Here is a 14190-nt window from a genome sequence, read left to right as displayed (position 1 = left end):
CCGTTTGTGGTTCCAGAGAGGCGGTTTGACCACGTCAATGTTGACCTGGTGGGTCCCCTGCCCCCCTCCCGTGGTTATACGTTCCTCCTCACTATTGTGGACAGGGCCACCAGGTGGCCAGAGGCTATTCCCTTGTCCTCCACGACGGCAGCAGAGATAGCACGGGCGTTCATCGGCTGCTGGGTGGCCCGTTTCGGCACGCCGGGTGACATCACGAGCGGCCGGGGCTCCCAGTTTACCTCGGAGCTCTGGACGGCGGTCGCTGAGCACCTGGGGATGAAGATCCACCGCACTACGGCGTACACCCCGCAGAGCAACGGACTTTGTGAGCGGTTCCATCGGGACATGAAAGCCGCTCTGCGGGCAAGCCTCACTGGCTGCGACTGGATGGACCGGCTCCCATGGGTCATGCTCGGCCTGCGTTCGGCCCCGAGGGCGACCTCCAGACCTCCTCCGCTGAGCTGGTGTATGGCCAGCCCCTGCGAGTTCCGGGGGAGTTTCTTCCGGATGCTACGGCTCCCTGGTCGGCCACCTCTCACCTCATTGCTCCCCGGAGCGCTGCCGGTGCCTTCGCTCCCGTTCCGATGTCTCAACACTGCCTCCCCCGGTCCTACGTCCCCAAGGATCTGCCATCGGCGAGGTACGTCTTCATTAGGCACGACAGCCATCGGTCCCCGCTGCAGCCCCCATACGACGGGCCCTTCCGCGTCCTGGAGGCGGGGGATAAGAACTTTGTGGTGGACATGGGGGGCAGGCCGGAGCGGGTCGCTATAGACCGTCTCAAGCCCGCTCACTTGGACATTGGGGAGCCAATGCAATTGGCCCTACCCCCGCGGCGGGGACGCCCTCCTAGGTCGGCCCCGGCACCTGCCTCTGTTCCTGCTTCGGCCCCGCCTATGGCCCGGGTTTCGGCCCCATCTGTTTCCCCTCCTGTGAAGCACAGCCGTTATGGCCGCAGGGTCCGCCCCCCGACTCGTCACTTGTTTTCCCCGTGACTTTGCACTATGTCATTGACTGTTCTGTTGTAGAGTCTATTTTTATGTTCATGACTTGCGCTTTTGCTGTTTTGCATTGTTTTGTGTAGGTGAATTCTGGGGGGGCCTTTGTGGTGACCCACATCTATATAACTAGAGACATTCACCTAAGAGGACAGTGTACCTTTAAGGGAAGAGGTAAGGGGTCAGAGAATGGACTTCCGCTTCCGGTACAGAGTTCAGTGTCGTCGTCGAACGTATGACATGCAAAGTTGGAGCTAGTAAACTACCTCGACTACGTCTACTCTCACGTCTCCTGTCTCGTTGTTTTCTAACTCCACAACCCTTTATTTGGAAAAAGGTCCTATGTTCCCCTGGAAACAGCGGGGAATATAGGACCCTTTTTCCAAAAGAGGGTTCTGTGTTCCCCGGTGTCTATTGCAACCGGGATTATAGGACCTTTTTTAGGGGAAAACGGGGAATATGGGACCCTTTTTTTTCCGAAAGGGTCCTATAGGACCCGGGGACTATAGGCATATTTTATATTTTATTTTATTGAAGCTATCTGTCTTACCTCAGGTGCCTTGTATGTTGAGAGATGCTCACTGTCATGGTTTGGATGCCCTTATGTTTTATAAATGAATCACTTTAAATAAATAAATAAATAGAAATCATAGGAATTAACAGGCACCATTTTTAGATCCGGTATCCAGTTCTACTCTATTACATCCATGCAGGGGACAGAGTTAAAAAGTCCATCACCAACACAAATGTTGTTTATACACACATACCTGACAAAAAATAACACAAAAAAGTACTGGAAACATGGCAGACGTGTTACTGGGACATATTAACACATCAGTGAAGCCACTAATACAAACCTACACACATGTTCACCTGCACAACATGTACATGGATGCACACAGGTGAGACACAACCACTTCTGTCTCTCTCTCTGTCACACAGACACACACACACTGAATAAAATATAGCTTTTATTTACAGGTTATCAGGAACAAAACACCACTTTATTTAACATCACACAGAAACCATCAATAAACAGGAACCTGACTCGTATATTCTTAAAGTCGCACATATCATAAACATTTCTCTACAACACACAATCATAACGTGAATCCAGTAAATTCTACATGTGAAGCTAAAGGGGATTTCAGAGAGGAAGAGAGAGAAGGGGTAAACTAATAGCAGGGTGAAGTCTTTTAACACCTCATCTGATCCATCGAGGTTTATGCTGTTCTGATGTGGATGTTATCATTCAGCGTCTATCTATTAAACATCAACCACACACAATCTTCCATCTGGATGTTTACACACCATGTTTTTACCTCCCTGTCTGTCTGAAACACATTCTGCTGATTTGAGCAACAACAAACAAGCTGTGAGTCGCTAAATAACATCCATTTAACGTATACACCTTTCATACATTTTGATTTTCACACTGTTATCTGACAAGAATGAAAAGAAAACACCATCCTGACTACAAAATGTGCTGCAGGATGAAGAAGTTACAATATCCATGTGTGTGTGTGCGTGTGTGTGTATGTATGTGTGTGTATGTATGTGTGTGTGTGTGTGTGTATGTGTCTGCGTGTGTGTGTGTATGTGTGTGTGTGTACATACACACAGGGTGTTGTGATGTGTCTAGTGCAGCAGTGTGTAGTTGGAGGGAAGGTGCATGTGTTCTTCCAACCCGCTTGTGTCCCTCCTGCCCTTAGCTTGCTGCCGCTGGCTAGCCTTTGTGGCGAATAGGGAAGCATCCTAGCGTGTAAGCCTTCCCTTGCCAGTACATAGCCTCTCCTTCACCAAGACTCCTGCCAGGCCTCCCTATGGCCACACATGGTAACTGGGGTCTTGCGGCCCCAGGCTAACTTGGCAGGGGATCTCGGAGCAGCAGTGGGCCCCAGAGATATGGTGTGCAGGCCCACCCTGGTGGACACGCCCTGGCACCTATCAACCACTGCCCCGCTGCCTTGTGGGTGAGTCTGGAAGACATAAGGCTAAGGGAGCTTACCCCAACAGAAAAGCAAGCTGTGACGGCACGCTTCGAGGCGGTTTCCGAAAAACTGGATTTCCGGCAGCCCCCTGCAGTTGTGTGGAGGTGCCGGTCGTCTAGGGATCCCCCTTGCCATCGGAACCATCTCCTCTACAATCAAGTCATGTGGCGTTGGGAGAAGCGCACCCCCCATGCCACTTTAAAAACCATCTCTGCGCGGGTATCTTCTGCTATCTGAGTCCTCAAAAGACCCACAAATAGAAGAAGATGGTCATCATCGGGCACGATGGACAACCAGCAAGCAAGCAAGTATGTGTGTGTGTATGTGTATGTGTGTGTGTATGTGTATGTGTCTGTGTGTGTATGCGTGCGCGTGCGTGTGTGTATGTATGTATGTATGTGTGTGCGTGTGTATGTGTATGTGTGTGTATATGTGTGTGTGTGTGTGTGTGTGTGAGGGAAAGATAATTTAATATTCCAGTAAACTAATGTTAACATAAATACACGTATCTTTTTTCTCTCCTCTGGTACTGTAGCATGTCAATAAATGTTTAATGATAGCAGTTGTGAAGTATTCTGCTTCTACTCAATACTACTACTAATTACTAACAACTACTAATATTTTAACATCACAATTCATAATTAATCTGGGGAGTAAACAACACCTGAATGAAATGGATGTGGTCGTCAGTGTGTGACAGCTGCTCCAGCTCAGAATCGCTCCTCCTCCACTCTTCCATTTCCTCCTCCAGCTGCAGGAGAAACTCTTCAGCCTGACGGACTGCAGTCTTCTCCTGGGCTCTGATGAGCTCCTTCACCTCGCTGCGCCTCCTCTCAATGGAGGCCACCAGCTCAGTGAAGATCCTCTCACTGTCCTCCACTGCAGTCTGTGCAGAGCTCTGTCAGTAGAAAGATACAAACACCTGCCTGGTAAAGAACCTGCATTTCATTTAAGAAGAAGGACCAGATGGATCCTAAATTTACATGTGACTAATATGAACTTCTATTCCAGTCCTTTCTTCCACCTCTGATGCATTTTAAACTGTGTTAGTATCACACTTCATTTAAATAGATAGTTACAAATCCCTTAGCAAATAAACTCAAACGATGAAAATAAGACAATAAAACAAAAAGGGTGAGATAGGGTGAAAGATAAAACATGTGGGAAAACACCTTGTGTAACTACTGGGCTGCGAACATTGTAAAACTTTTCCATTGGGCATTTACATATGAGAATCAACAGGGCACAGATTGGGTTCACATGGAGCTCTTATCCAATCCTTTAGCGATATTCACCTCTCCACTACCACATAATCCTAACATACAAATAACGAACCCGGTGGTTAAAGCTTCACTTAGGATATGGCTCCAGTTTAGGAGGCATTTTGGATTAAAGCCTGCTAGCGGTCTTTTCCCAGTAGCAAATAATCACTTCTTCTCGTCATCTGTGTTAGATAAGGCATTTCAACACTGGCATAGACATGGACTGGTGTTTTTCTGGGATGTATTTAAAGACGGAACATTCACCTCATTTGAAACACTTACCAAAGACCATAACATACCCACATCCCATTTTTTTAGACACCTTCAAATCCGTAGTTTTGCCAAGAAAGTGTTTCCCTCATTTCCGTATCTGCCACCCAGGAGCCAATTAGATGTTATTCTAGAGATGGATCCCTTTGGGGAAACGGGTCTCTATAATTTACACACTGATACAGGGATTGAAACAGATATCCTGGGACAAAACAAAAACTGCATGGGAGAGAGAGCTGGGTGTAGAGCTTTCTGAAGAGGCATGGTGGGACAGCTTAACTCGTTTACATACATCCTCATTGTGTATACCACATGGCTTCATTCAGTTTAAGGTGCTTCACCGTCTTCACTACTTGGGGGACAAGCTTGCCAGAATCTTTCCCACCACAGACCCTGGCTGTCCGAGGTGCAGCCATAGTCCAGCCTCGGTGGGACACATGTTCTGGGCATGCCCCTCCCTCAGCAGTTATTGGGGACAGACATTTAATGTATTCTCACATATCTGTAAACAGACCATAACCCCTGATTTTCACACAGCCATCTTTGGCATACCGCTCCCTAACTGTAAGGTCACAACTTTGCAGGCAAATGCTAGATAGAGCGTTTGCCTCATTACTAGCATGCAGACTTATCCTATTTAACCGGAAGTGGAATAAATCTCCATCGTTTTTGCAGTGGTTGAGGGAGGTGCTGTCCTTTCTACCTTTAGAAAAGCTCCGATATAAAATATGTAAAACCCACAAAAACTTTACTTTGACCTGGAGTCCTTTCATAGACTTTATTGAAGGTTTTCCCTTTTATTGAATGTACTTTTTATTTACCTGGTTGTAACGACAATACTTATAGATATATGTGTACAACTTTATATCGTCTTCAAAAATATGGTTATTATGTGGAATTGGAATAAGAAATCCCTGCATAGTCCTTTTTTTCTTTTCTTTTCTTTTTTTGAGCCTTGGGGGGAGGGGGGGATTCCTACACGTTTCTTTTTTGTTGTTGTTGTTGTTCGTGTGCCTTGTATACCTGTTACAAAAAAACTTGAAAATTGGAAAATAAAGTTTTCAACAAAAAAAAAACACCTTGTGCAAACATTTTGTTCAAGTTGGGACTCTCCTCAGCCAACAGAATATATCTGTTCCATCATCTCTGCCAACCCTCACTAGGAGAGAGGCAAATATGGTCATTTGTCACTTTACCAGACAAACAACAGCACACACTTTAGTCCATTTTCTTCACCTTCAGATCCTCCACAGCCTGTCTCAGCTTCTTAATCTCCTTCTCTCTCTCCTGGACTCTGCTGGGCTTTCTGGCGACTAACATCCAGCCGTTTCTGGAAGAAAACATACCAAAACATTGCAGCTGGGCAAAGGGAGACTAAAGAGGGAAGCATTTCTGTGTCGGTCAGCAGTTTTTAAGGTAACACAGGGAGCCTCGGCTTTTAGATGTGCTGAATATTCTGTGTTGAGAAACTGAAGGTTTTCCATATACAAACCAAAACTATTCTGCATGTAACCTCACAGGACTGCCTCTTGTTTGTTCGTGATCAACAAGTTGTGGTGGTCCTACCTGTATCTCAGCCCTTTCTGCTGCAGCCGACACTGTATCGTGGCCCTTATGTTTATGCATGGTGCACAGATAGCAGATACACTGCTGGTCTGTACGACAGCACACCTCCATCAGCTTGTCATGACTGGAGCACATCTTCTCCTGCAGTCGGGCCGTGGCAGAGACCAGCTTGTGCTTCTTCAGCACAAGAACAGTGTAGTGAGGCTGGAGGTGAGTGGAGCAGTAGGAGGCCAGGCACACTGAACAGGTCAGAAGGGCTTTGTGGGGTTGAGTCCCTGTGCAGAAATCACAGGCCACATCTGTGGGGCCAGCGTAGGACACATCTGCAGAGGGAGAGGCCTGCTGGTTCCCTGCTGTCTTCAGATTCTCCACAATCTGAAATATTAAAATCCTGTCTTAAAGAAATTATCTGCTGTGGTCATGATAAAATGTACTACTACTACGATCACTACTTATGATGATAATAATGATAACAAAGAAAATGTCATCGTCAACATCACTACAATGTTGCTGTTGTTAAGTTAGAATGAAGTGAGGAACAAAACAGAGAAACATGTCAGTAATAAATAAGATATGGGAAAACAGTAATATAAGTGTAACCCCGGTGTAAATACACCAGAGTTAAGTTTCAGTTAATATGTACATAGCAGTTGACATCCCATAATTTCTACACCACAAGTCTATGTCACTTTAAGTATGTGCCTCGCAACAGTTAGGGGGCGGGGCTAACGGGTCGTGCTCAGAGAGCGGAGCGAAAGACGAGAGCCGGCTGGCACTCGGCCATGAGGGTTTGAGTGTATTATGCTCTAAATTTGTTTTTTGCTGACAGTTTGGACTGCTGATATTATGTTTAGCTACCAGCTAACATGTCACTGAAGTCTTGTTAACCTGTAGCATGTGTTTTTGGAGCTAGTCTCGTCCAGTGTATACTGCCACATGCTACTTAGCAGCTAGTTAGCGCCCCTGCTAATGTATGCTAACCCTGCATGGGCGGACATTGAGGCTGCACACAGTGTCACCAGACAGCGCCCCGTGTGGCCGGGAAAGCACGGCTGCACCTCTGGCAACGAGGGAGCTCCACTGTTTCCCCTCTTCATCGCCTCTAGGACCGGGGGGGATTTTCCTTCACCATAGTCATCGCCGGAACAGATGGCGTGAAAGGCCGTCACCGGACATTAAAGGGCAGAGACCTTTGACTTTTCATCAGGGGTGAGTCACCCACGGTTACCGTGCTCAAACCCAGCTCCCATCAGGCCTGCAACGGGGTTGTTTATTGGTTTATTGCCGGCTTTTGTTTTTATTTTTATGAAGTGGGCCCACACCAGTGAATACTTCTTTGTTGTTAGTTTCTGTCAAGTGTTTATTGTGAATGTAAATTCATGCAAATTGATTATTAATGTTTCCTAATTGTGAATACAGGTTTAAAGGGTAAGTGCTTATATTTTTGATGTCGAGTGAAACTCCTTAGTGCCTTAAAAGAACACTAAAAAGGGGTCTATTTTCATTTCATTTATTATTTTCTATTGTGAATAAACAATACATCTTCATGAAAGGTCATTTCACTTTTCTCATTGTCCTGTTAATAAATATGTAATAAATAGGGGTCCACACAGAGAGGACCTGGGAAGGCCTGGGGTTCAAACCCAGGACTTTCTTGTTGTGAGGCAACAGTGCTAACCACTGGGCCACCATATATTCAAAATATATGTGAAAATGAGTTGAGAGAGGAATGAAATCAATAGAATAGCCCAAAGATCTAGAACCTCATTTGGGATTGTCCTCCTGGGGTAACAGAACCGAAGGCTAGTCCAACACCTCAATAATAATATTACATTTCTGTTGTGGTTACACCGCCCCGAGCTGCCTCCCCGGCACGTTCAAGCCACTCCCCTAGCTCGGACGTGCCGGAAACATCCGAGCGCTCGGCTCGCGCTCTGAGGAGACGAGCGCTGCACTGCACCAGGTGTTTGCCATCATCCATCAGGCACACCTGTGGCAATCAGGCAGCCTTCTACAAGAAGCCTCCCAGAACGTCTCTCAGTGCTTCGACGTACTGAACCCTGCGGTAAAGTTCTGACAAGCCCTCCAGCGTTCCTTGCATTCTGTTTATTCCCCAGTGTCTTATCTTCGTGTCTCTGTTTCCTCCCAAGACTCTCCCTCCGCGATTTCCACGGCTCCCCGCGTCTCCCTCGTCCCCAGCGACCTTCACGTTTCTCCCCGGACCTCTCCTGCGATCTCCCCCCTTGTCCCTCTATCTGGACCCCTCCTTTCGGACTCGACTTCCCGGATCTCGGACCTGGACTTTCTCGGACAACCCCTCTTGGATCACGGACTGGACTTTCTCGCCAGGTGCACGCACATTTTTTCAACACCTCCTGGTCATTTACATACCGCACCACACATTTGTTAGAAGACTAGACTAATACTTTGTCTATCTCTGCGCAGATGAAGTGGATTATTAAACCGTTATAAAGAGTCGTACTGACTACCGAACGTCTGCTGGAGGGAAAAATGCAGGCTCCGTTTATTCGGTCGTTTTGGGAGAAGAAGAAAATGAACAGCGTCTCAGTGACGTAATCAATCCGCGCATGCAAGCGCAACACCGCCCACTTGTGGACAAAGTCGTAAACAAAATAATAGTACACAGTAACTCATAGTCATACAAATACACTGGTGTTATATCTCAACACTCCCACTTATGAATCATGAGCTTACTGTATACCTTTTCATATTTATAGAACAAAATTAAAAAAAATAATGAAAAGAAACTTGGTATAACCCATACCACTCACATTTCACACACCAAACATTTCCTTAGCAAATGTCTTGTTTTACCTTGGATGCGGGCTTCGTCATTACACCCGCAACCATTTCGTCTGTAGGGCAATACACCAATGACATCCTTTCCTGTGACTCCTTGGAGTACACACAATGGTTTGATTGGTTTTGTGTAAAACCATCACCTGTCAAACACTCGTGTAACAGTAAGTTCCAATTGTGGCCAGACTGCTTGAGGCCGTAGATTGACTTCTCTAGTTTACACACTAGTTTTTCTCCCTTCTCAATATAACCCTCAGGTTGTTCCATGTATATGTCACTTTCTATGGGGGCTTGAAGATAGGCCGTCTTTACATCCATCTGGTGTAAAATCAAGTCATATTGAGCCGCCTTCTGTAGAAGCACTCGAACACTTGTTAGGTTGGCTGTCAGCGAAAATGTCTCCCCATAATCCACCCCAGCTCTCTGGCTATATCCCTTTGCTACAAATCTAGCCTTGTACTTGTCGTGTCCGTCTATATCTGTCTTTATCGAATACACCCACCTTCCTCCCACTGTTTTCTTGCCCTCTGGCAATTTCGTAAGGGTGAATGTTTTGTTGTCTCTTAGAGACTCCATTTCCTCGTCCATTGCCCTGGACCACTTTTCTGATTCTGGCGATTCCATGGCCTCTTTAAAGGTCAGAGGGACACCGCACATTGCCCTGTATGCATAATCTATAGTAGTGAGTGAGCTGTCATCACTGTCGCCCTGACTATAGTCAATCAGGTATCTCGGAGGGTTGCGTTCCCTTTGCGGGTACCTCCCACTGGCTGAGGCTTGTGATGTCACCCTTGGGTGCTCCTCGTCATCATCCTCGGGTGCTGACTGTGTACCGTCAGTCTGTACTCTAGGCTGAGTTGCAGCTGTCTCAACAGACTTTCTCTCTCTTACCCAGTCTTCTGGGTGCAGACCTGGTGTTTGAGTCTCATTTTCACTAGTTGCCTTGTGTATAAACTTAGTCTGTGTTTCTGTATTTTCTCTTGGTCAGGGTAGTAGACTAGGTAGGCCGGGCTGTTCTTGTCGTGTCCTACAAAACGCCCCCTCTCACATCTAGAATCTAACCTTCCCTTGTCCTGCTGGTAAGCATAGCATTCTGTCCCGAATTTTTGCATTCTAGCCATGTTGCACTTTTTTCCTGTCATTGCCGTGTATGGCGTAGTGCCTGTGTGCTTGTTGAAGCATCTGTTTCTGGTGTGGGCTGCCTCCTGTACGGCATAATGCCAGAGGCTCTTTGGTAGACCACTATCTATTAGCATACACCTTGCCATCTCGAATAGTGTGCGTCCTTCTCTCTCTGCAACGCCATTTTCTTGGGGAGAGTATGGGCAGGACGTCTCATGTCTTATTTTGTTCCGTCTCAACAGGGTTTGAAACTCCTTGCCTGTAAACTCAGTTCCATTATCCGACCTTATGCATTTCACTGTCCCATAGGGAGCTACATCTGCCAGAAATTTCTCGGTCGCTTGCACTGTGTCACTCTTTGTTTTTAAGAAATAAACACACACAGCCCCTGTGCACACATCTGTAAACGATTGCATGTACCTGAAACCATTAATGGACTCATTTGCCACAGGACCAGCTAAATCAGTGTTTACCAACTCCAGTGGTGTCTTGGCTTTGTCTGTAGATTTCCTGTTTTGGGTAAACTTCCCTTCTATGCATACTGCACACTCTTTGTCAGGTTTACACACTTTACCCTTTATATGCATACCATCAGTGATATCCTGTAGCTTTATGATATCGTCATAGTTGCAGTGGCCCATTATCTCATGCCAAGTTTCTATATCATGGCTCACATGGCACTTTTCAACAACACATTCAGTTTGCAAATAGTACATTTTCCCCTGTACAAAAATGTCAAACCTGGTACCATCCGGTGACATTAGGGCATCTCTGCCCTCTTCGAAGAACACACTGGCTCCATGTGCTGTCGCAGACTTCACAGAGAAGAGCTCTTGGGGGTACGATGGAATATATAGTGCGTTCCGCAGTGTCACTCTACACCGTCGCCCCTCACTGTCGAGCAGACATACCGTAGCATCTCCCCTGCCCTGCACCACACCAAAGGTGCGCTTACCGTCCGCCAGCTCCATGCAGTGTTTCTCTGGCTCGAACGAGCTGTCAAAGCTCTTGAACTTCTTCTTATCATTGACTATGTGGGAAGAAGCCCCACAGTCCACAATCAATCCTGGTTTGAACTGTTGCCGTCGTCCTGGTCCTGCTGAGCTGGTCTCTCCAGCCTGCACTCTGAAGATGTAGTTCTCTTCTTCCGCAGTATTCCCCGGTCCCTGACCTTGACCTGCTCCGTGACCACCACCGCCGCCGCCACCTTGCTCGCGTGCACACCTGGCTCCATCAGCGCGGTCCTTCTTCTTGCACACTTTGTCCGTGTGACCCTTGACCCGGCAGAAGCTGCACCACACGCTGCGTGAACAGTCCGTTTTCCGATGGCCTTTGTCACCGCATCGCCAGCACACCGTTTGTTCATCATCTCCCTCACAGCGTTTCACTGGCTTTCTTAGGCGCTGCGTGGGCCTTCATCACCCTCTCGGACGTCTCGTCCGATGCTGTAGCATTAGCTACATCTTCTGCCGCCTCAAAGTTTCTCAATTTGGCCTTAAATTGTCCCAATGTCAACTCACTGTCGCCATGTGTCACCGTTAGAGTGAATGGCTTATATCTCTCAGGTAACCCCCTCATCACCATGGCCATCATTAGTCCCTCACTCGGTGCTTCTCCCGCCCCTTTGAGAGCCGTAATGATTTGTTCAGCTCGGATAATGTATTCTGTTATCGTCTCATTATCAGCTTTCTTTAGCCCAGTCAATGTTACATACAGAGTGACAATCCGGGTTCTGCCCTTACCAATGTAATGTTCCCGCAACACCCGTAGACTCTTAACTAAAATCCAACCTTTGTCCTTCGTTTCTCTGAAGATCAGTCCCAAGCTTGTGTTGTCCAATAAAGGCGCCAATGCGCAGTAGGCGTCCGCGTTCCGCTCCTCGTCTAGGGCCTGCTCTTCCGCTGTCAAAGGTCCCACGGGCTCGGTAAGAATGGTGGTTTTCAGCCCCACACCATGCATGCAACAGAGCATTCGCTCTTCCCACAGTTCATACTCATCGGCCTGTCCGTTGAATGTGGGCCACCTGCTCTTCTTTCGCTCCATCTCCCTAGGTAGCGTTAGCTTAGCGTTCCGTTAGCTTCCCGATAGCCTCTCTCGATGCTAACTAGCTTCACACTTGCTAACTTGCTACTCCGTGCTAACCTGCGCGCATCCCGCCATCCGAGGTTATCACACTTCGTGTACTTCGTGTACTTCTTTTATCAAACTACTAAATAATCCAACGTTACCTGGGCCCATAACCTGTTAGAAGACTAGACTAATACTTTATGTCTATCTCTGTGCAGATGAAGTGGATTATTAAATCGTTATAAAGAATCGTACTGACTACAGAACTTCTGCTGGAGGGAAAAAAAATGCAGTCTTCGTTTATTCGGTCGTTTTGGGAGAAGAAGAAAAATGAACAGCGTCTCAGTGACGTAATCAATCCGCGCATGCAAGCGCAACACCGCCCACTCGTGGACAAACAAAGTCGTAAACAAAATAATAGTACACAGTAACACATAGTCATACAAATACACTGGTGTCATATCTCAACAGATACACACACAGAATAACCATGCCAATCACCAGGCACTACAATACGGGACACGTAGGTCATTTTTGAGAATAAGTCGGGACACCTGAAAGTAGACTGAAAAACGGGACTGTCACGGGAAAAACGGGGCGCATGGTCACCCTAACACACACACACACACACGCGCGCGAATGGGACCATGGATTATTGGATAGGGCCCCACCGCTCAGCCTTGCAGCCAATTTTTCCAGTGGCCACTCGCGGTATTGCAGCGGAAGATCTCATGCGGCCCAAAAGCGTTTTCCTCACAGACCACCATTGTAAAAGAGACTCCTGTAAAACTGTTGACAGCACACCTGCAGCTACAATCATGGTCAATTATTACTCTTTGTATTGTATATTTTTAAGCCATGGCGTTTTAATATTTTTTTTGAAAAATTCCAAAGCCCAAAACAAGCCAAGAAAATCTTTTTTTTCTGCATGACGTCACGGCTGTGTACGAGCACTCTACGCGCGGTCATGTGTGTCGGGACGGATCTCTACTAGGTTAAACAAACGCTGTTCGGATGAACAACAATCCAAGGTAAAGGTGAATAAATGACACAAAGCTGAGCCTTCTCTTTCACACATCAAGATGTTTTGACTTTGTGGTTTTGCGTCACATTTATTGGTCACTTGTTAAGACTTTGTTTTGAACGTAATTGTTGTTGTTTTTTTATTATTATTTTGGGCCGTTTGTATTAATACATCCATGGTTTTGAGTCCCAAGTAAGTCCCGTAGTAGTCTTATCATGCACCCATGAACGCGCAGCGCCGGATCCTGAACGCGGCTCGCTCTTTCTCATAGCCAAGACTGGCCTAGAGGCATGATGCGAGTAACACTACTGCGCATATTCAGTGGGCCCCATGTACCCGGAAGTAACTCGGAAGCCAGAAACTTTTTCGGCCTATGTGCCAGCTGAGCAATTCTCATAGGAATGACTGGCTGTTAACTAAAATCCAACTGGTTCCTCACAAGAGAAAAGATTGTGTTTGGTATTACCATGAAGCATAGGGGCCATCACCAGTGTAAAAGTAGTATAGCCAAACCTTCTCGCCAAGCACAGTATGGTGTGTGCATTAGATAAAGGACTCATAAAGCTACCTGTTTTTGTACGGTGTGGTTATTGTATGATTCAATGTAAAATATTTTAATGTAATTATGGATCATATTACTGCAATGTATCAGTGTCCCACAGATATTTGTTCCTATGGTTGGTGAACCCAAAACCCTGTAGGGTGGTCGAGAAGCATGAACCCCCATTAAGACAATGATCACAATCATAACATCTAAATAGGGTGAATACAGGTAAAGTGGGACACTTTATGATCATTTTCATTCATTATCATTCTAAATTATGATCCAAATGGCTTAAATGTCAGAGCTACTGAAACTTATAATAAACTTAGAAACTTGTTTGTATAATGGAAGTATATACACATAAAGTGTCACAGCCCCTCTCCCTTGACACCTGCTGACCCCTCCTTCACCCTGGCACACCTGATGACCCCTCCTTCACCCCGGCACACCAGCTGGCCATCAAGCAATCGCCCTCTCTCCCTTGACACCTGCTGACCCCTCCTTCACCCCGGCACACCAGCTGACA

The 14190-nt window shown here is 46.6% G+C and overlaps 1 protein-coding gene across 1 annotated transcript in view; it reads right to left on the bottom strand.

The window, feature by feature from the left end:
• Positions 1-14190, bottom strand: part of LOC130109781 (tripartite motif-containing protein 29-like) — a 37409-nt gene that overhangs the window by 21491 nt on the left and 1728 nt on the right. Inside the window, 4 exon segments of the mRNA XM_056276762.1 lie at positions 3652-3887; positions 5758-5818; positions 5820-5851; positions 6088-6478. Of these exon segments, the coding sequence (XP_056132737.1) occupies positions 3652-3887; positions 5758-5818; positions 5820-5851; positions 6088-6478 (720 nt within the window).

Source organism: Lampris incognitus, chromosome 3 (genome assembly GCF_029633865.1).
Source record: "Lampris incognitus isolate fLamInc1 chromosome 3, fLamInc1.hap2, whole genome shotgun sequence".
Classification (NCBI taxonomy): domain Eukaryota; kingdom Metazoa; phylum Chordata; class Actinopteri; order Lampriformes; family Lampridae; genus Lampris; species Lampris incognitus.
This window is presented reverse-complemented; position numbering and strand designations above follow the sequence as displayed.